This window comes from Chiloscyllium punctatum, chromosome 5 (genome assembly GCF_047496795.1).
Source record: "Chiloscyllium punctatum isolate Juve2018m chromosome 5, sChiPun1.3, whole genome shotgun sequence".
Taxonomy (NCBI): Eukaryota; Metazoa; Chordata; class Chondrichthyes; order Orectolobiformes; family Hemiscylliidae; genus Chiloscyllium; species Chiloscyllium punctatum.
In genome coordinates, this window is record NC_092743.1 from 65,961,716 (window position 1) to 65,974,214 (window position 12,499).

At 45.3% G+C, this 12,499-nt stretch overlaps 1 protein-coding gene across 4 annotated transcripts in view; it reads right to left on the minus strand.

Moving 5' to 3' along the window:
- prkdc (protein kinase, DNA-activated, catalytic subunit) overlaps window positions 1-12,499 on the minus strand; it is a 255,219-nt gene that overhangs the window by 25,592 nt on the left and 217,128 nt on the right. For all 4 annotated transcript variants that reach the window (XM_072570496.1, XM_072570494.1, XM_072570493.1 and 1 more), the window contains exons 78-79: window positions 5,401-5,468; window positions 735-955 (exon numbers count right to left, since the gene is read on the minus strand). In XM_072570496.1, coding sequence (XP_072426597.1) covers window positions 735-955; window positions 5,401-5,468 — 289 coding nt within the window. The remainder of the gene's footprint in view (window positions 1-734; window positions 956-5,400; window positions 5,469-12,499) is intronic.

A 12,499-nucleotide genomic window follows, 5' to 3' on the forward strand; every position in this document is an offset into this window, starting at 1 on the left:
TGAATGAGTATTTTTACTGCTGTTCTTTGGATCACGAGGTCAAACTGGGGCATAGCAAGCGTGATCTACCTTTCATCCAACATGAACCTCAGTTTATTAAAGAGTGCTCCGGTTGCCTTAACTCAGGAGAACTGACGATGGTGGACTTTCGTAAAAAAATGTAAACAAGTAAAATGCCAAACAACTCTTTGAACATTTAGACGTTAAGCTCTCCTATTGAAGTGAAAATGTTATTTAAATGTCAAAATTATTTGAAGATTTTAGTATCTACATAGTATTGAATCTATATAATACTGTGTCTACAATTGAGTCAATATTAAAATGTACATTTCACGCAAATAGATCAAGGGTGTTTTCTCAAATTAAGTATTTTTATTTGTCTGTTTCTTAAAAAGTACAGCTTTTGAAGAGAAGGGAATATTTAAGTAAAAACAAGCATCAATTATTACATTCAAGTAAGATTGAAACCACTGCTCTAGAAGAAGGAGTCCAACCTCCCTCATAAGGGTCTCTATAAATTTAAGTCAGAGTTGAAAACTGGCTTATCTGAGGTGATTTCAGAGACAGCAGGTACATACAAGTTTCAAGGCTGTACTGCAGGAAAACACCATCTTGACTTATCTGATGTCCCTGTTTGGGGTCAGTTTACTAAATGTTTAATTTCAGTTAATATGTGGTATTGTTAGAACGATTGTCAATTTTTAATAACCTTTTTTTCCATTTAATTGCCATACCTAGATGTCATAGGTATGACTTGATATGTCTTCAACTGCAAGTTTCTTTGACTGCAAGCAGCATCCCGAGAAAGGATAATGTTCATGATGTCAAAGAGTTGTTCAATTCGCTGGTCTTGTCGTAAATCTTCACCACCCTTCACAAGGAAAGGATATTCTTTTTCATCATTCCCACGAATTATCAAGCGCTTTGGTTTCCTTATAGAGCTCATAACTTTTATCTGTAAAACCATAATCAGAAATTAAAAATGCATTATTATCACTGTTGTGAAAATGAACTTGCAAAATAGAATGTGTTACTGAATCTGGAACACTATCAAACCTACCACTGACACCAAACATTTTACATATTAATTATAACCTCAGAATAATCTTTAATTGTTCATGCAAATTTTAAATGAAATTTTCTCAACAAAGAGATCATCTCTAAATTGTTGATCCTACTATTACAATTTTGATAGTAAAGAATTGTGTTTAATGTTTCCAATTAAAAAACAATCCTCAACACCTTTTTTGGCTCAGTACCATTGAAAGACTGCAAACAGGAAGTCACATAAAAAAAAAGTCATATTAGTTCATTCCTGGGGTATCTTCTGCCACCACAATGGTCTAGGAAATGAGAGAGCTGATGTCACTTATGTGTGTGAACAGGAAGTACTGTAGGTACATTCACACTGCTGCTGACATCATCACTGCATTTGTCGCACCACTGACTGCCCTACTTTGAGCTCACCTTACAGCTCACTACCTTGCTCCAGTACTCACCTCTGTCTCACTGCCCTGCTCCAGGTTCTTTACTTGGCTCACTACCCCACTCCAGGGTGGCACAGTAGCTCAGTGGTTAGCACTGCTGCCTCACAGCACCAGGGTCCAAGCTTTGACTCGAGCCTCGGGTGACTGCCCATGTCTGTGTGGGTTTCCTCCAGGTGCTCCAGTTTCCTCCCACAGTCCAATGATGTGCAGACTCGGTGAATTGGCTATACTAAATTGCCCATTGTGTTCAGGGATGTGTAGGTTAGGTGCATAAGTTAGGGGAAAATGTAGAGTAATAGGGTAGGGAATGGGTCTGGGTGGGTTACTCTTCAGATGGTCAGTGTGGACTTGTTAGGTCAAATGGCCTGTTTCCACACTATAGGGATTCTACGAAATTCTTTTCTATTCCAGTGCTCAGCTCTCTGCCACACTATCCTTCTGTAGTGCTCTGCTCACTTCCCCACTCTAGTGCCGGGCTCACTGCCCCACTACCCTACTCCAGTGTTCAGCTCACTGCCCCACTCCAGTGCCGGGCTCACTGCCCTGCTCCAGTACTCAGCTCACTGCCCCACTCCAGTGCCGGGCTCACTGCCCCGCTCCAGTACTCAGCTCACTGCCCAATTCCAGTGGTCAGCTCACTGCCTCACTGCCCCGCTCCAGTACTCAGCTCACTGCCCAATTCCAGTGGTCAGCTCACTGCCTCACTGCCCCGCTCCAGTACTCAGCTCACTGCACAATTCCAGTGGTCAGCTCACTGCCTCACTGCCCCGTTCCAGTACTCAGCTCACTGCACAATTCCAGTGGTCAGCTCACTGCCTCACTGCCCCGCTCCAGTACTCAGCTCACTGCCTCACTGCCCCGCTCCAGTACTCAGCTCACTGCCCAATTCCAGTGGTCAGCTCACTGCCTCACTCCAGTACTCAGCTCACTGCCCCGCTCCAGTACTCAGCTCACTGTCCAATTCCAGTGGTCAGCTCACTGCCTCACTCCAGTACTCAGCTCACTGCCCCGCTCCAGTACTCAGCTCACTGTCCAATTCCAGTGGTCAGCTCACTGCCTCACTCCAGTACTCAGCTCACTGCCCCGCTCCAGTACTCAGCTCACTGTCCAATTCCAGTGGTCAGCTCACTGCCCCGCTCCAGTACTCAGCTCACTGCCCAATTCCAGTGGTCAGCTCACTGCCTCACTGCTCCGCTCCAGTACTCAGCTCACTGCCCTGCTCCAGTACTCAGCTCACTGCCCCACTCTAGTGCCTGACTCACTGCCTCATCATCTGATCTTGAGCTTACCTCACCATTACGCTCCAGCACTCAGCTCATAGCCCTCCTGTCTGCTACCTGATGAACATCTTATGCTCGAAATGTCAACTCTCCTGTTCCTCAGATGCTGTCTGATCCGCTGTGCTTTTCCAGCACCACATATTTTGATTCTGATCTCCAGCATCTGCAATTCTCACTTTCTCCTGCTACCTGCTCACCCCATTTCATATTCGCAGGCTAAATTTAATTTTCACAAATGTAACTATTCGAGAATTTACCCTTGTTTCAACCTTTACTCTGGATTCTATGAGAATTGTTATAAATTGTGAACTTAATGACAGTTAAATATGGAGAGGCCTGGGCCCCACCCAGATACTGTTCTGATTGCTGCCATTCAGTTTGTTTACAGTGACATAGCCCTGCACTTTAATTCTGTACGTAAACGCATGCTGCACCACCTAGTGGTGCTTGGCCATAAATGCAGCCTTCACTTATGCACTCAGTTTTAGAGTCACAGTCAGACAGCACAGAAGCAGACCCTTTGGTAGAACGCAACTACGTGACCAGACATCCCTACCTGACATAGTCCCATTTGCCAGCATTTGCCCCAGATCCCTCTAAACCCTTCCTATTCATATACCCATCCAGACGCCTTTTAAATGTTGTAATTGTACCCGTCTCCACTACTACCGCTGACAGTTCGTCCCATATGCGCATCACTTTCTGTGTGAAAAAGTTGTTCCTTGGGTCCTTTTTAAATCTTTTCCCTCTCACCTTAAACTTACATCCTCGAGGACTCCCCCACCCTCTGAAAAATATCTTGGCTATTCACCCTATCCATGCCCCTTATGATTTTGTAAAAACCTCTATGAGGTCACCCATCAGTCTCCAACACTCCAGGGAAATAAACCTCAGCCTATTCAACCTCTCCCTATAGCTCAAACCTGCCAGTCTCAGGCAACATCCTTGTAAATCTTTTCTGCACCCTCTCAAGTTTAATAACATCCTTCCTATAGAAGGGTGACCAGAATTGTATGAAATATTTGAGAACTGGCCTCACCAATGTCCTGTACTGCTGCAACATGACAACCTAACTCTTATACTCAATGTTTTGACCAATGAAGACAAGCATGTCTTCTTCACCACCGTGTCTTCCTGTGATTCCACTTTCAAGAAACTATACACTTGCAACCCTTTGTTCAGCAACACTCCCCAGGGCCTTAACATTAACTGGCTAAGTCCTTCCCTGATTTGCCTTACCAAAATGCAACACCTCACATTTATCTAAATTAAACTCCATCTGCCATTCCTCAGTCTATTGGCTCATCTGATCAAAGTCCCGTTGTACTCTGAGATAATCTTCTTCACTGTAATTTTGGTGGCACCTATTTTGCTGTCATCTGCAAACTTACCAACCATACCTCCTACATTCACATCCAAATCATTTATATAAATTACACAAAGCAGTGGACCCAGCACTGATCATTGGGGCACACCACTTGTCACAGGCCTCCAGGCCAAAAAACAACCCTCCAACATATTTAACAAATTTCCTACTGTTATAACCCTATTTTCTTTTTCTTACAGATGTTTGAGATTTCCTTACATATTTGCTCCAATTTCCCCACTGACTATTGGGAGGCCTAGAATACAATCCCAACATGATGATCATCCTCTTATTTTTAAGTCACCCTATAACTTGACTGGACAGGAATATCCTCCGTAAGTACGGCCATAATGTTTTCCATAACCACCTCCCAACTCCACCGGGACGGAATCTATCCCTCTTATACAGGTCATTTCTAACGGTGAAGAGATCCCACTGGTCCAAAAACATGAATCCTTGCACACTGCACCAGCTCCTCAGTCAAACTTTCATCTGCTCTATACTCTATTCCTACTTTCACTTGCACATGATTGAGGAAATAGTTCCTTATTACTATCCTCGAGTACCTACTTTTCAATCTCCTGCCTTTTTCCTATATTCTCTCTGCAGAACCTGAACCCTTTCTCTACCTATGTCATTGGTACCAACGTGCACAACAATCTTATATTTCTTTTATACAAGGCACACATTTACATAAAACGGTCAGATAAAATAACAATACTGAAAGGTAGATTGTACTTCATGACACAGTATGTAGCGATGTACAAAGCAAGGTACGGCTTCCTTTCAGGACTGTGGTGATACTTCTATGTGTAAAAATAAAGCAACTTTTCAGAAAATGTTATGAACAAGCAAGGAGATGAATACAACTTTTTCACAAGTCATAGAATAACACACTGAAATGAGAAAGCAGATTTTGCATTGCCAAAGCATTGATTTGCACTTACCTTCTCTTTATTGGGCCTGGTTAATGAAGCTGTTAGCCATTGTAACAAAAACTACTCTCCATTTAAACTAATAATTCAGAAGGGCTGTCTCTGTAAATGCTGCCTGACTGTTCAATATTTCCAGATATTTTAGCTTGAGTTCTAGCTGCAACAGTTTACTGCTTGTAACAGTTTCCACTATTTTAATATTCATCACTACGGTAGTATCACTTTTTTTGCTTAGCAATACTCCTGTAAGTATTACAAACTCCTCACCAAAGAAATAGCTAATTTGATCAAAATTTGCATGCAGTTGATTAAAAAGTTAAAAGAATTCATACCCTTTCATCAAATCCAGTGATTTGTGCATGGTATTCTGGCATTGGCTTGGATTTACCATCATATTGTCCTAGACAGAAAAGAAAATTGTTATAGATGGCTGAGTGACTTTTGTGTTTTAAATAAAGTGCGTATTTAAGCTATAACTTATTTTTCCCAATTTCATTTCCTTCTTTTTATGCCTTCCACTCTAGCATGAAAGCTGACACAACTGGCAGGTATTCATCCACTGCAAGACTTTGCCAATGTCACTCTTCAGCCATGCGTATAGAGAAAGCAGCTTACAAGCAAAAGCTACTTGAAAATGTTTCATAACCATACCCAATCCAATCCAGTACCCCTGCACCAATCCCCTGCAAATTGTGAAAATTATTCTAAGAGATTACACTGACTGTGCAGCAATGGGTCCCTGAGATGGTGACATTAGCAAAAACAGTTCAAGGTCAGTGAACTACCTTTTTAAATTTTACTTCCATTACTTAATTTCTATGTTTCCATTTCCCTTTCAAAAAGCATGGCATTTCTAACACAAATAATAGAGTATGATGACAATTACATGAAACAGGATTTTCAAAGAAACAAGTCTTCAATACAAGAGGCCAAATAGGGAAGGCAGATGAATTCAGGACACGGTTAGGAACATGAGACTGGGACATCAAAGCAATTACAGAAACAGCTCAGGGATGGACAAGACTGGCAGATTAATGTTCTAGGATACAAATGGCATAGGAAGGACATAAAGGGGGGGGGGGGGGGGGGGGGGGCAGCAAGAGAGGAGGGCAAGTGGCATTCCGTCGCCTCCGCCTCCGAGCTTACTTTCACAATCAGGATTCCTGCCCACCTTCTGAGGACCCCTTCGCCCACCTCCAACACACTGCATCCACCTGGAAACCCCACGCTGGCCTATTACCTGCCCTCGACCTCTTCATTTCCAAATGCCGCTGGGACATTAACCGCCTCAACCTGTCTACCCCCTTCCCCACTCCAATCTCTCACCCTCACAACGCGCAGCCCTCCAATCCCTCTGCTCCAATCCCAACCTCACCATCAAGCCAGCGGATAAAGGGGGCACAGTGGTAGTCTGGTGCACTGACTTCTACACTGCTGAAGCCAAATGCCAACTCAAAGACCCCTCTTTCTACTGCCCCCTCAACCATGACCCCACCCCCCCCCCATCATCTCCCAGACCATACAGAACCTCATCACCTCAGGAGATCTCCCACCCACAGCTTCCAACCTCATAGTCTGGGAACCCCGCACTGCCCGGTTCTACCTCCTTCCCAAGATCCACAAGCCTGACCATCCTGGCCGACTCATTGTCTCAGCATGCTCCTGCCCCACTGAACTCATCTATATCTACCTCAACACTGTCCTATCCCGCCTAGTCCAGGAACTCCCCACATACGTTCGAAACACCACCCACGCCCTTACCTCCTCCAAGACTTCCGTTTCCCGGCCCCCAACGCCTCACCTTCACCATGGATATCCAATCCTTCTACACCTCCATCCGCCATGACCAGGGCCTCCAAGCCCTCAGTTTTTTCCTCTCCCGACGTCCCCAACACTACCCTTCCACCGACACTCTCATTCGTTTGGCCGAACTGGTCCTCACCCTTAACACTTTCTCCTTTGAATCCTCCCACTTCCTCCAGACCAAAGGGGTAGCCATGGGCACACATATGGGCCCCAGCTATGCCTGTCTCTTTGTTGGCTACGTAGAACAGTTGATCTTCCGTAATTACACCGGCACCACTCCCCACCTCTTCCTCCGCTACATTGATGACTGCATTGGCGCCACCTCGTGCTCCCGCGAGGAGGTTGAGCAATTCATCAACTTCACCAACACATTCCACCCTGCCCTTAAATTTACCTGGACCATCTCTGACACCTCCCTCCCCTTCCTGGACCTCTCCATCTCCATTAATGACGACCGACTTGACACTGACATTTTTTTACAAACCCACTGACTCACACAGCTACCTGGATTACACCTCTTCCCACCCTACCTCTTGCAAAAATGCCATCCCGTATTCCCAATTCCTCCGTATCTGCTCCCAGGAGGACCAGTTCCATCACAGAACACACCAGATGGCCTCCTTCTTTAGAGGCCACAATTTCCTTTCCCATGTGGTTAAAGATGCCCTCCAATGCATCTCGTCCACATCCCACACCTCCGCCCTCAGACCCCACCCCTCCAACCGTAACAAGGACAGAACGCCCCTGGTGCTCACCTTCCACCCTACCAACCTTCGCATAAACCAAATCATCTGCCGACATTTCCGCCACCTTCAAAAAGACCCCACCACCAGGGATATATTTCCCTCCCCACCCCTTTCCGCCTTCCGCAAAGACCGTTCCCTCCGTGACTATCTGGTCAGGCCCATGCCCCCCTACAACCCACCCTCCCATCCTGGCACCTTCCCATGTCACTGCAGGAACTGTAAAACCTGCGCTCACACCTCCTCCCTCACCTCTATCCAAGGCACTAAAGGAGCCTTCCACATCCATCAACGTTTTACCTGCACATTCACTAATATCATTTATTGTATCCGTTGCTCCCGATGCGGTCTCCTTTACATTGGGGAGACTGGGCGCCTCCTAGCAGAGCGCTTTAGGGAACATCTCCAGGACACCCGCACCAATCAACCACACCGCCCCGTGGCCCAACATTTCAACTCCCCCTCCCACTCTGCCGAGGACATGGAGGTCCTGGGCCTCCTTCACCTCCGCTCCCTCACCACCAGACACCTGGAGGAAGAACGCCTCATCTTCTGCCTCGGAACACTTCAACCCCAGGACATCAATGTGGACTTCAACAGTTTCCTCATTTCCCCTTCCCCCACCTCACCCTAGTTCCAAACTTCCAGCTCAGCATTGTCTCCATGACTTGTCCTACCTGCCTATCTCCTTTTCCACCTATCCACTCCACCCTCTCCTCCCTGACCTATCACCTTCATCCCCTCCACCACTCACCTATTGTACTCTATGCTACTTTCTCCCCACCCCCACCCTCCTCTAGCTTATCTCTCCACACTTCAGGCTCACTGCCTTTATTCCTGATGAAGGGCTTTTGCCCGAAACGTCTACTTCGCTGCTCCTTGGATGCTGCCTGAACTACTGTGCTCTTCCAGCACCACTAATCCAGAATAGCATTACTGCTGTACTTGGGGAGGATATTCCTGGGAATACATCCAGGGATGTTATTTGGGCAGAACTGAGAAATAAAAAAGGGACGATCACCTTATTGGGATTTTTTTTAGACTCCCTAATAGCGGGAAATTGAGAAACACATTTGTTTGGAGATTTTAGTTATCTGTAAGAATAATAGTGTGGTTATGGTAGGGGATTCAAACTTTCCAACCATAGATTGGGAATTTCACAGTGTTAAGGGTTTAGACAGAGAGGAATTTGTTAAGTGTGTACAAGAGGGGACCCAAGATGGCAGCAACCCAGCAAGTCTGAGTCTATAGTGCTCCTCCCAAAACTTGGGCAAAGTGGGCCACCCGCCTCCACCACACTCACCAAAACATTTGGAATAGTTTTTACTTAATGTAATTAGTTGCTCAGTACTTAATTAAAACAATCTAATCTCCTGTAAAAATTACTAAAGGGAAGGGAGCCCGCAGTTCTCAGCAGGCAGGAACCCCTCCCCCACCCTTTCCAGCTGCAGCTGAGGTGTCTGCAGCTGTCCCGGGGGGACTTACCTACAGTGGCGAGCCTCGTGGAAATAATCTTTAAACTCGGTGCGAAGATCAACGCCTTCATCGAAGAGTCCCGGAGCCGATGGGATTCACTCTCAGCTGCGCTACAAAAGCACGACCGAGACATCAAGGAAATCGAGCGCCGAGTCGGAGGGGTGGAGCTAAAGGCCGCGACCTCCGAGACTATAGCAGAATCGAGGTTGTCGAAAAAATATTTGTTTCCTGGGCCTTCCCGAACAGGAAGAGGAAGGCCAGATTACAGCGTTTCTTAAACAGTGGCTTCCACAGCTTTTAAATCTGGAGGCTGGATCAGGCCAGGTGAGGGTGGAAATGGGCCTACCGGGTTGCAATATGCGGGCCCGGCTCGAACCAGTGCCCCCACCCAGTCCAGTTCTGGCTGCAGAGCTATAAGGAGAGGCAGATGCTCTTAGAAGCTTCCAGAAATCTTGGGAAAGATCCCCAAGCCATGATTTATAAAGGATCCACGATTATGTTTTTGTTTAGATTACTTACAGTGTGGAAACAGGCCCTTCGGCCCAACAAGTCCACACTGCCCCGCCGAAGCGCAACCCACCCATACCCCTACATCTACCCCTTACCTAACACTACGGGCAATTTAGCATGGCCAATTCACCTGACCTGCACATCTTTGGACTGTGGGAGGAAACCGGAGCACCCGGAGTAAACCCACGCAGACACGGGGAGAACGTGCAAACTCCACACAGTCAATCGCATGAGGTGGGAATTGAACCCGGGTCTCTGGCGCTGTGAGGGAGCAGTGCTAACCACTGTGCCACCATGCCGCCCATGTTATTCCAGGACCTTTCCACAGCTCTGGTCCGAAAGAAGAAGGCGTTTGACGAAGCGAAGAAGTGTTTAAGGATTTAAGGGGGTGGCACGTTGGGACAGTGGTTAGCACTGCTGCCTCACAGCACCAGAGACCCGGGTTCAATTCCTGCCTCAGGCAACTGTCTGTGTGGAGTTTGCACATTCTCCCTGTGTCTACGTGGGTTTCCCCCGGGTGCTCCGGTTTCCTCCCACCGTCCAAAGATGTGCAGGTTAGGTGAATTGGCCGTGCTAAATTGCCCGTAGTGTTAAGTGAAGGGGTAAATGTAGGGGAATGCGTCTGGGTGGGTTGCCCTTCAGAGGGTCGGTGTGGACTTGTTGGGTCGAAGGGCCTGTTTCCACACTGTAAGGAATCTAATCTAATCTAATCTAATCTAAATATTCAGTACTCCTTGCACTACCCAGCAACGCTACGCTTTAACCATGAAGGGTTTGTGTATAACTTCGGATCACCGGAAAAGGCCAAGGAATTTTTGGACTCCCTTAGATAAATTGTAAGAGTTAATTGATGTTGTTTTGCTCTCCCCCAACTCCGGTTTACACCCCACCCTTTTTTTATATAAATCCCTTTCTTTAATTATTTAATTATTACTTGTTGAGGCTGTAATTTTATATTAACATTACCAAATATATCCAGGTGTTGGTGTGGGTGGGTGGGTGGGTTGGGGGGGGGGGGTGCTCACTGTTAACTCTACCTCTGTAGTATATTTGAATTTTCTTAATCCTATCGTGGGGCGCCTGGGTCAAGGGTGGGGCACTGGTTGGGAGAGGATATGATGGACATTTGGAAAAGAAGTGATGCCCCCTGGGAACAAGGAGGAAAATCTCCATTTAAATACGTTGTTTTTATTTAGAAATAGTTTTTTTTATTATATTGATGTGACTGTATTAAAGAGCCTTTATTTTTGTGAATTTTATATGCTCTATGCTCAGGATGTTCTGGATAGGGTTTCCCCTCCCAAGGAGTCTCGGACTTGCCCGCACGATTATGGTTAATCAGTCGGTTAAATGGTGCACCTGGAATGTCAAGGGGAGTAATTCGCCAGTCAAAAGGAAAAAAGTATTATCAAACCTCAAGAAAGAAAGGGTTGATATAGCTCTCCTACAGGAGACACACTTATTGGATAAAGAACACTTGAAATTACGAAAGGGTGGATTTGATCAGGTCTTCTTTTCTTCCTTCAGCTCAAAACGTAGGAGCATTGTTATTCTTATTCAGAAGAATTTCCCTTTCAAAATCCTAAATCAGATAAAAGGCGAATGTGAACGATATATTCTGATTAAAGCCCTTATAAATGGAGAGGAATATGGGATCTTAAATTTGTAATGCCCACTGGCACATCCTTTTAAATTTATAATGGAAGCCTTCTCAAAATTGATGGTTCTCGGTGCTCGTCATACAATTATAGGGGGAGATTTTAATTGTATTATGGATCCGGAAATAGATAGGATTCCCAAGAGCACTGCAGGAGTATCTCCCAGATCTAGACAATTGGTGGATTTGAACAAAGAATTAGGATTAGTAGATGTATGGAGATGCCTTCACCCACAGGGCAGAGATTTTGTCTTTTTATTCCAATCCACAGAAATGTCATACCAGAATTGATATGTTTTTTGCCCCCTCGATTTTTTTAAATTCCATATCATCCTGTAAATAGGCAGTATAGCAATTTCTGATCACACTGCTGTATATATGGAAATCAAGGTGAGGAACAATGAGACATCCCCGCTGGCATTGGCGTATGGACCCCTTCCTGATGAAAGGCAGTAAATTTGTAAAGTACTTCTCTCAAGAATTTAAAAAAGTTTTTTAGAAATTAATTCAGGTATGGATAGCAACCCAATGATATGGGAGACCATCAAAGCTTACATACATCTCCTACTCAGCGACACAGAAAAATTAAAGGGAGAACAACTGCTTGAAGCTCGCTTAAAAGTGGCTGAAACAGCATACGCTGACAGACCTTCTATCATCAAATTACAAAGGATTACGACCCTTAGGACAGCTCTAAACACCACGCTTATCCAAATGGCCAAGAGGGAAAAATATAATTTGCAAAACACGGTTATATGAATTTGGCGATAAACCTGGTAGATACTTAGCATTTCTCGCAAAGAAAAAAAAAGGTCTCTCAAACTATCACGTCTATCAAGGAAAGTACAGGTATTCTGACTCATGATGATAAAAAGATTAACGCAAGCTTTAGAAAATGTTATTCTGATTTACATAAATCGCAGGATTGCAAGGACAAAACTAGAAGGATGCAGTCATTTTTTAAAAACCTGACCTTTCCGGACCTAACTCCGGAACAGGTATTGGTCTTGAATGTTCCCCTAACAATCCAAGAAATACTTGACGCAATCAGACAACTTCAGAGCGGTAAGGCGCCTGGCCCAGATGGCTTTCAAGCTGAATTCTATAAAGAATTTACAGGAATGTTGGCTGGTCCACTTATGGACATGTATAACTACTCATACAGTCAGGGCTGTCTCCCGCCTTCGCTGAAAGAGGCGAATATCTCTCTTATCCTCAAAAAAGGAAAGGACCCAGAAG